Source organism: Stylophora pistillata, chromosome 8 (genome assembly GCF_964205215.1).
Source record: "Stylophora pistillata chromosome 8, jaStyPist1.2, whole genome shotgun sequence".
NCBI lineage: Eukaryota > Metazoa > Cnidaria > Anthozoa > Scleractinia > Pocilloporidae > Stylophora > Stylophora pistillata.
In genome coordinates this window covers 23158579-23168773 of record NC_142526.1, presented here as the reverse complement: position 1 = coordinate 23168773, position 10195 = coordinate 23158579, and the positions used below count along the sequence as shown (strand labels likewise).

At 41.0% G+C, this 10195-nt stretch overlaps 2 protein-coding genes across 2 annotated transcripts; both read left to right on the top strand.

Annotated features, from left to right (window-relative positions):
- Positions 1-933: 933 nt before the first annotated feature.
- On the top strand, positions 934-2019 carry LOC148725554 (uncharacterized). Its single transcript, XM_088731514.1, has one exon. The coding sequence runs from the start codon at positions 964-966 to the stop codon at positions 2017-2019; it is 1056 nt and encodes a 351-aa protein (XP_088587640.1). The 5' UTR covers positions 934-963.
- A 2096-nt stretch (positions 2020-4115) lies between these two features.
- On the top strand, positions 4116-4625 carry LOC148725553 (uncharacterized). The gene has a single exon (XM_088731513.1). The coding sequence runs from the start codon at positions 4116-4118 to the stop codon at positions 4623-4625; it is 510 nt and encodes a 169-aa protein (XP_088587639.1).
- Positions 4626-10195: the final 5570 nt, after the last annotated feature.

Here is a 10195-nt window from a genome sequence, read left to right as displayed (position 1 = left end):
ATCCATTCCAGCAACCAGCATTGCTAAGAACCTTGATGTCCCTCGGGATTATTGCTTCAAGTTTCATAAAGAGAGTTACTGCTCAAGATGCTCTTTTAAGCACTCATGTGCTAAATGTAATGGTCCACATCGGGCTATAAATTGTAATTTTCGTGTCTTTAGCAAAGGAAACGCTCCCAACTTGTCCAAGCAACACGGCAATAACACCCCTAGCAGCCGGATCACTCCCCCAACCTACTTCCTCGGGAGCTTTCAACACCCGTAAACAGTGATCGTTTGCAATTTTTTCTTTCTGGGTATATCCCTTCCGTAGTAGAGCTTTTATCCAATGGTTTTAACTATGGATTTCCCTTGCACTATAAAGGACCTCAAGACTCTTCATGCACTAAAAACCAACTTTCTGCAATCCAATATCCTGAGGCAGTTGATGCCAAACTAGATAAAGAAATTGCCGCTCATTGCATTGCGGGCCCTTATTCCTCTCCACCCATTCCCCATTTTTGTGTATCTCCACTTGGTTTGGTTCCTAAAAAGACAGAGGGTGAATTCCATGTGATTCACCACCTTTCTTTTCCTCAAGGTTCATCATTGAATGATGGCATTTCTTCAGAATTTAATAGCGTATCCTATGCTATGGTTGAAGATGCCATTCATACCATCAGAACTGTTGGCCACGGCTCTTTTATGGCCAAAACAGATATTAAGAATGCTTTTCGAATCATTCCTATTCAATCTCAAAATTACAACCTTTTGGGGATTTGTTGGAGAGGATTTTATTATTATGATCGCTCTATGCTGATGGGGTGTTCAGGCTCTTGCAAAACGTTTGAAATTTTTTCTTCTGCCATAGAATCGATTGCCCAAAAGAAATTGCATATCGATCGCATTTTGCATCTGCTGGATGATTTTCTCATTGTCTCCCCCTCTCATGGTTTGTGTAAACAACAGCATGATTTATTCTTAATGCTCTGCCAATATCTGGGCATACCTATGGTGCCAGAAAAAACAATTGGCCCTTCATCAACCATTTCATTCGCAGGTATTGAACTGGACTCGGTCCTTATGGAGGCTCGGCTGCCTCCTGGTGAGCTAGTAATATGTCAGGACTTAATTTCCGGTTTTCTCAGGCGTTGCAAGGTTACTTTACATGAGATACAGTCGTTGACAGGCTTATTGAACTTTGCCTGTACAGTAGTTGTTCCTGGTCGTGCATTTCTGCGTCGTCTTATTGATTTGACAATAGGTCTTCGCCATCCTCATTTCCTTACCAGGTTGACTCGAGAAGTTAAAGCAGATCTTAAAGTTTGGCAGCAATTTCTGTATGGTTTTAATGGTTGTTCCTTTCTTCTCTTGGTTGATTGGGCTAATTTGCACCATCTCAAATTGTATACAGACGCATTCAGTGCCATCGGCTTTGGGGCAGTTTTTGGCGGGCATTGGTGCTACGGTGAATGGCCCACGAGCTGGCGTCATCACACCATAGCATTTCTTGAATTTTATCTCATTGTCCTTAGTCTGCACCTCTGGGGACATACTATTAAGAATCAGCATGTTTTGTTTTTTACTGACAATGAAGCATTGGTCCATGTTATTAACAAACAGACTTGTCGTGACAAGGACTTAATGTTTTTTGTGCATAAGCTGGTCCTAGTTTGTCTTAATTACAATATTTGTTTTAAAGCAAAGCATGTCCCAGGCTTACAGAATAAGTTGGCTGATTCTTTGTCTTGGTTACAGTTGCAGATTTTCAAACAACTGGCACCAGCTTACATGCACAAAGCTCCCACAGTCATACCTCCTCATCTACAGCCGCTGAGTTGGCTTCAATACCTTCCTTTTTACTTTGCTCCAGTCTTCAGCCCTCATCCATCCCAACTCATCAGCATGCTTGGAAGCTTTTCCATCAGTTTTATGTTTCTACCTTTCATCACCCTTTTCGCGCATTGCCTATTTCACCTTCCATTTTGGCCTTATTTATTGCTTATTTGTTTTGTTCACAGTATGCTCCATCCACTGTAATGACCTATGTTTCATCTTTGGGTTAACTGGTCTAGAATTCTTGTGGAGAAGTGGACAATGCAAACCAGAAAACGTGGATAAAGGCTGATAGTCTCTAAAGAAACTGTTTGGGGCTGCATCAATGGGCGTAAGGAAATAATTTGGATGTATCAACAAATGTGAAGGTGTAGTCTGATCGTCCACGTGAGTGTAGTCCTGAGAAGGACTGTTTTCGGTGGTAGTGACTGACGTTTCGACAACCTGTGCGGAAGTCATCATCAGATGACTTCTGCACAGGTTGATCAGACTACACCTCACCCAGACGATCAGACTACACCTTCACATGTTACCCCCGGGTTCCAACCATGTACTGCATATATCAACAAAGTTGAAATGGTAAATTAACCGCCGTAATGTAAACAAAAGCTGACGTTTCGAGCGTTAGCCCTTCGTCGGAGCGAATAGCGGAATTGTGGGTTGTTGGCAGAAAATGGAGCTACATTTTTGGTGGTAACATGGCAACGAGAAAAACACAAATAAATTAGTGGAATGAAAAGCGTTTGCTGATCCCTGTGGGATTTAGACTGCCGGTTTGAAAGATGAGCTTTTGTTCAAGAGTTTTACGGCTTTCCGTGCTACCTAAGTGTAAGGAAAGACCGCAGATTGCCATATGTTGCTTAGAATGATTAGGTAAATTAAAATGTCTAGCGACTGGTTTTGATGTGTCCTTGTCATTCCTTTCCACGTCGTGAAAACGTGGAGATGCCTTGCCTTCACGAATCCGATCCAGAGGTGAATAAAGAAGGTTGGTTTGACCACTGTTGCTCCATTTCCTGATCACCTTGAAACAAGCAGACTAGATGTTTCAGCTGGTTCCTTCAAAAACAAGCCCTTCGCTTAATGTACTTTGGTGACTACAGATCTCACGCAATCCCGTTTTTGTTTCTTCTTGTTTTCTTCCTTTTGGATATGCTTTACTTTAAATCAGTTGCCATCATGATGCATGACATATCCAATAATTTGTCACCTTCTAACATGTCTAACTTATTCACTTATCAAGCTAATATTCATCCCCATAAGACAAGATCATCTTCAAAAGGCAACTATTTTGTTGAAAGTTCAAGATTAGATATACAAAAAAGGGAATTTTCAAGAAATGGAGTTAGAATCTGGAATAGCTTGTCTTGTGAAGTGCGCCAGCTATCAAAATACAACTTTAAGAGTAAAATTCATGATTTTCTCCTCCAGAGACTCGAAAAATATGACAATTATATTGATTTGTCTACTTTAATAGCACAACTATAAGACCCCAGCTTGTTCTGTTTTCTTGCCGTATCTTAAATGTATTAATGTAGTGGTAATTTGCCTCCAATTTTGAATCTCTTGCTCTGTAAATCTTTATATTTTATATTTTATAATATACGTATTAAACACTGCCCACCTCGACTAGCCTTTGCTAACTGCGGGCAGTGCATATTAATTTTTTGTAATATTGTAATGTATCATTGTAATATATCATTAAACTCAGCGCTATGAAGGTCATAGCTCTAGGCTTATGTCCGAAGAAGAAGCCTCGAAGAAGAGAAATCAAGAGATCAGAGAGTCCACCAACAAGGTCAAGTACAGTAGTTGAGAAGTTGATACAGAGAGTTACACTTTCAGACCTTCAAGAAGCAGAGAAGACCATCATCAGATGTTTCCAGTATGAAAATTTCCGTGAGGAACTTCAAATTCTCTGTCACCTAAATGTAACCAAGAGAGAGACAGACAGAAGCCAAGCTAAATGGAGGAACCAAGTGTTACAAAAGACCAGTTCTCTGTACAAATTGGATCCGTTTGTGTACCACGGTGGCATAATTTGTGTTGGTGGTTGTATCAGAAGAGCAGATGGGCCAGTTGACTTGAAGCATCCATTCATCATTCCACAAAAAGGACACTTGACTGAGCTGTTAATTCAACACCACCATCTTAAAGTGAGCCATAGGGGTCGTGGTATGACGCATAATGAATTGCAATAAAATGGTTATTGGTTCATCGGCGGTTGATCAAAGGTACCGAAGTTTATTTCAAGATGTGTGACATGTAAGCCAATGTGCAAGCCCACTCAGCAGTAGAAGATGGCCTACCTTCCCGAGGACAGACTCGTACCAGCCACTCCATTTTCATATTGTGCCGTTGATTACTTCGGACCATTCATTGTCAAAGAGCAAAGAAGTGAGGTGAAACACAACGGAGTATTGTTTACGTGTATGGGGTCACGAAGCGTTCATCTAGAGACTGCTAATTCATTGGAGAGTTCTTCCTTTATGAATGCATTAAGACGTTTCATGAATCAGAGAGGTGCTGTGAGACAAATGAGGTCTGACCAAGGAACAAATTTCATTGGCGCACGAGGCGAACTGAAAGCAGCACTGGGTGAGATGAATCAAGATTATGTTCAAGACTATTTGCTCAGGAACAGGTGCGAGTGGATTCCACTCAAGTTGAACGTATCCCATTCCAGTCACATGGGCGGGACCTACGAAAATATGATTCGCAGTGTACGTAACACACTTGAACCACTGCTGTTACAAGCTGGTAGCCAAGTTGATGATGAGACATTGCGAACACTCTTGACAGATAGATAGATAGATAGATAGATAGATAGATACTTTATTATAAACACCTTGCAGCCATGGGCTGAATTACGGAATATTTACAAGTACAGATGATAAAAAGGACGTGTAAAATATTACAACTTTGTCGTTAAGAAAGAAGGAAAATTATCTACATCTTATAAATATGGCTAAAAATAAAACTATTCTTCAAGCGCTCGGTTTTACATATGGGGAGAGTGAAATCACTTTTGCGCCTCAGTGCGTATCTACAACTCTTACTTTGGGGGAGGAGGCTGTGGAGTCTATGGGTGGGGTTACGGACTATCTCGTCAAACAGGTTGGTTGAGATTTTTTCCCTCCTCTCGTGAAGTTTCAGTAGGCCAGCCGTTTCTAGTGCTACACAATATGACAGGTTAGGATAGATGATTCTGAGTGCCCTTCTTTGGATCCATTCCAAATCTTCACTGATGTAGTTTGGTAGAGAACGGTGGAATACAGGACTTGCATATTCCAAGACGGGCCTAATACATGTCACATAGAATTGCACAAGTTCGCTTGGTGCAACTCCGGATCTCTTGAGTTGTCTCAAAAAGTAGAGACGAGAGGAACATTTTCTACTTAGTTCAGAGGTGTGCATGTTCCACTTTAAATCGTGGCTAATGGACACGCCTAGCAATTTGGCACTGGTGACTAGTTCAAGGGGTTTGCCATTTATGACTAGGGGTTCAAAATCGTGGTTGCTGTTAGAGAATCCAATTCGTAGTTCTTTGCACTTGGCCTCATTCATTTGGAACCCATCGATACTAGCTTGTCTTGAAAGGACATCCACAGCTTCTTGGAGTTTGCTCTCACTGCCCTTAGTAATTATTTCGGAACAAGATGCGTCGTCCACGTATTTCCACAAGTCGGCTGGGGAGTCTAAATCGTTAATCATGATGAGAAATAACCAGGGACCTAATTTAGTTCCCTGGGGGACGCCGGATGGTACAGAGCGCCATTCAGAGTGACAATCTTGGGCAAGTTTGACTCTTTGTTTCCGGTTCATCAAAAAATCGACAATCCAGCTTTTGGTTTGACTCGGAATATCATATGTTGCTAGTTTTTGAACGAGAACACTATGGTCGATAAGGTCAAAAGCCTTACGGAAGTCAAGTAGGGCTACTCTTGCCGTGGCACCATTTCCGTCGGTGTTAACAAGCCAATTATGCGTCATGTTGACCAGAGCATGTGTGGTAGACGATTTGGGAATAGATCCGAATTGGCGAGGGTCGATACTCCGTAACACGGCTGGTTTAACATATTTCTCAACGATGTGGTCTTCAGCGAGTTTGGACAAGATAGGCGTGAGAGAGATGGGACGGAGGTGCTTGTTAATGTCATTAATGGGCCTTTGTTTTGGGACCGGGACTACGTCAGCCTCTTTCCAGGAAGGCGGAAGGCGGGATTCGTGGAACGAGGAGTTAAGGATCACAGAGACTGGTCCCGCCAAGAGATCAGCGTTTTCTTTTAATAACCATACCGGGATGCTGTCTGGCCCTTGTGCTTTGGAGGGGTTGAGTGCGGACAGTTTCATAAAGGTTGAAAACTCCGATATCGTATTTACGGCAGGAATTTCGTTGTCGGTTTGTGGTGGATCAAAAGGATTATGGGTAAGAGGCTCAAAACTCTGCATTGGAGTCAGGAACGCTGAATTGATGTAATTCGCCAGATCACCAGGTGAAAAACCTAGGTGTTGCAGTAATTTGCTGGTGTTAACACGCATTTCTGAGGCAGGTGACATGCCGCTGAGCTTTTTCACCTCTTTCCACCACACGGATGGCTTGCACTCCCTCAAATGGCTGACTTTTGCTTTGTAGTACTTTGTCCGGCAGATCTTACGCTCGCGATTCACGCAATTTCTAAGCGTTCGAAAGGTGTCCCAATTTCCTTTTGCAAGGGCACGCTGGCGTCGTTTGATCAAGTTCTTGAGTTTATCGTTCAACCACAGTGGCTCGCTTCGATGAATAGTTTTGGATCGCAGGGGAATAATAAAGTCTAGGCCCGTCTTAACAATATTTTCAAAAAGTGTCACTTTCTCTGCGCAGGTCCCCACGGTGTCAAGGAGGCGTGGTACATCAACATTTTCAAGGTACATTTGCATTGCGTGTCTTTTACTAGGTCAGAAGTTGAGTGCACCATTAACTCACGACCCCTCAGCATAGTTAACTTGTGTGAAGCAGAAGAGCCAGAGCCGTTGACTCCCAACCATCTTCTTACTTTGAAACCTAAAAGAGTGCTACCGCCCCCAGGAAAGTTTGAAAGGGCTCACATTTATTGACGTACACACTGGAGAAGAGTAAAGTACACGGTGGGGCAAGACCCACCCCACACGCGGTCATAATTTTCATGGATTTCTGAAATAAAATGGCGACGATTTGCGCGCAGGGTTTCATGGGCAGACGCTATCTCGTTCAAGTTCCTCTCGAATGGGTACGTTCAGAGGCAAACTGAGAAATCTGGGGGCTACTTGCAACTTCTTGGCCGCCATCATCATCTTAAGAGGTCCAGGAGCTTTTGATCGATGGGTTTGTTGCTCATATTGCTTTAAAAGAAGTCGAGAAATATGAATGAGGAATCCGATAGTATGAGTGAACAGTTGCAATGCAACGCATCAAGGTTAGTGTACAATAAACTTGGTTCCTTCAGCTTTTATGGACAAATTTAAAAATTCTGAAATCATACGATTTATGTTCATTCGTTTGTGAAAAAAAAATGGTCGGTGGTCGTCGGTGTCAAAATTAAATCAAGCCTTTTGTCTTGCTCTCTTACAGTTCCACACACCGAAAACGAAAGAAACAATTTGACATAGGTCTGTATCAAATACTGTCGAAGAAAATGAAAGAAGACAAAGTTCTTAATTTAGTAAATGAGAAAGTTGACAAGGAAAATGAGATGGTACAACTGAGGAAGAAAACAGAGAAACTTAGAAAACAGATAGCATATAGAAGACAGAAGGTAAGAGGGTGATAGACATACAGATCAGGAAGAGCAGGGTAGAATGTGATACGTGTACATGTAGAAAGAGGAAAGGAGAAACAGATAAATGCTGCTTGTAATATGTAGTTATGTGCAATACAATGTTGACAAGGAAAGTAAAATTGGCAATAACAGTGTGGTAATTAGTGGTGTTACACTACTTTTTTCATGTGTTTAACTGTGGTCAGTGTAAAATGCAGACTGTACACTGCAGACCGAGGATAAAATGCAGACTAAGGGTAAAATGCAGACTGCAGATAAGGGGTAAAATGCAGATTGAGGGTAAAATAAATATTAATAATAAAAATGAGTCATAAGGATAAAATAAAGAGTGTTAAAATAATAATATTAATAGTAGTTTATTAAACTCTCTTGCAGTAACTTACTGAATTAACGAGTTATGATACAATGAAAACTTAATAAGAATGACTATGTACATTTCTGTATACATTAAGTACAAGTTACATACACCACATGGAACATACAACACATTTGTTAAAAATACTTAAAAGTTAAAAAGTCTTCGGTGCGCTTCATTCTACAGGTAGTAACGTTTCTGTAAAGATACAACTGGTGTTCATACTCGTAAAATGTCACATCAAGACTCACGGAAAAAAAATTATGGGTACATGTACAAACACTCCCAAATCTTCATTTGATCCTTGTGTTGTTTATTATTAACATTTTATTTTACCCTCAGTCTGCATTTTACCCCCATCTGCAGTCTGCAGTCTGTAGTCTGCATTTTACACTGACCAGTTTTAATGGATTTGGGTTAGAAGATTTCATTTAAAGGAGATGTGAAATTTTGTGATCATTTCCTTAAGCTAGCTACATGTACTTCTTATGACTAGGCCTCTGGACTCCATGAAAAGAAAACTAATGACTTGTGAGAACTTATTGTCAGTTCATTGCCAAAGCAACCATGCAAGAAATGAAAAGAAGAATGAAAAGGTTGTTCTTGATGGTATGTGGGTTGCACTAGTCACACAATCAAGCAAGGAAGATCTCAAGAAGTATTTTGACAATTCAAAAATTTGTATGTCACAAGTACTTCCTATTATTATCCAACTACACCTAGACGAGTACAAATAACGCCATAGACGAGTACAAATATCACGCGGTATTTGTACTTGTCTATTGTAGAGTACCGGTTAACCAGGTATTCTCGCATCGCGCAAGCAAAGAATTGGATTGTAGTTACGAAAAAAAGGCAAATGGCTGACAACTTGAATCATATTTCCGATGACAAAGAGTCAGAATGGCTGGCAAATATAGATCCAAGTTCATTAGATGAATCGAATGAAGAAAAACAGCATGACGACCAGAAAATTTCTTCATTTAATGAAGAAAATAGAAACAGCGACACAACAACGCGCCAATTCCGTTCCGCTTCGCACACTTCTGTCACGCACTCCGCGTAAATAAATATCTGCGAAGTTTGCCCGCACTGAAATAACAGTTTGGCGTGTTGGATAATAAATAACTTATTAGACGTTTTGTTGTGTACTATTGCTGAGTATTTTTACTCGTTACTTGTATTTTGACTCGCCCTACGGGCTCGTCAAAATACGGCACAACGCGTAAAAATACCCAGCAATACTACACAACAAAACGTCTAATAAGATATGTATTATTCGTAAAAATGTTTTAGAATCTGAGAAAGCTGAAGGCAATAAAATCAGGAGTGTGAGAGTATTGCATGAAGGGGGTTTAATGATCGGCATGAGCAAGAAAAGTACACTGCTCTTCGCAAGCGCCAATCGAAATAATGCAAGGTTGTCCTGCTCCTAAGATTTTACCTTACAAACCTCTTTCACAGTTTATAAAAGGAATTGACATAAGTGAAGTGAGGGATCTAAAAGAATTTAGTGAGCAAGCAGGCTTAAATCTTGTCTCAGGGGTGTATAGAAGTCTAGAACCATTACTTCTACAGTTAGCATCTCTTTACATTAACATTAATGCTACCCTGCCTTGCTTAGATTGGTTCCATGACGAGGTTAATGTGTTTCACGTTGCTGTAGGTGCTGATGGAGCACCATTTGGAAAGGATGAGACAGCAACAGCTTATTTGGTAAGCTTTTTGAACCTCGTAGAACGAGTTGCCAGTTGTGAAGACAACTTTCTTCTCTTGGGTTCAAACTGTAAAGAAGATGATCCAGTTATGATCGCAAAGCCTAAACCGCAAAGTAGAGAGACGCTATCCGACCGCATCCTCAACTATTGAGCTTACGAACAAATTTGCCGACTTTTTTGACAAGAAGATAGCAACAATAAGAACAAAGCTATCCAATGAAGCAAATACCAGTACCCAGTCCTGGGAAGCAAACAAGAAGCCTTGTCATGCCGAATTCAAAGAGTTCAGAGTGATGTCGGAGAGAGAGATTGAGCGTTTTGTAGACAATATCGGTAAAAAATCCTGCGATCTTGATCCTATACCAGCATCTATTCTAAAGGAATGTAAATCAGCCCTTCTACCTGTCTTAACTAACATCGTTAACATGTCGCTCCAATCAGCATCAATGCCTACTGCACTAAAAGAAGCAGCGATCAAACCGAAGTTGAAGAAGGACAACCTGGACTCT

Bases quoted from the DNA above. Each gene is read 5' to 3' on its own strand.
- LOC148725554 (XM_088731514.1), top strand. From the start codon at position 964: ATGCTCTGCCAATATCTGGGCATACCTATGGTGCCAGAAAAAACAATT.
- LOC148725553 (XM_088731513.1), top strand. From the start codon at position 4,116: ATGGCCTACCTTCCCGAGGACAGACTCGTACCAGCCACTCCATTTTCA.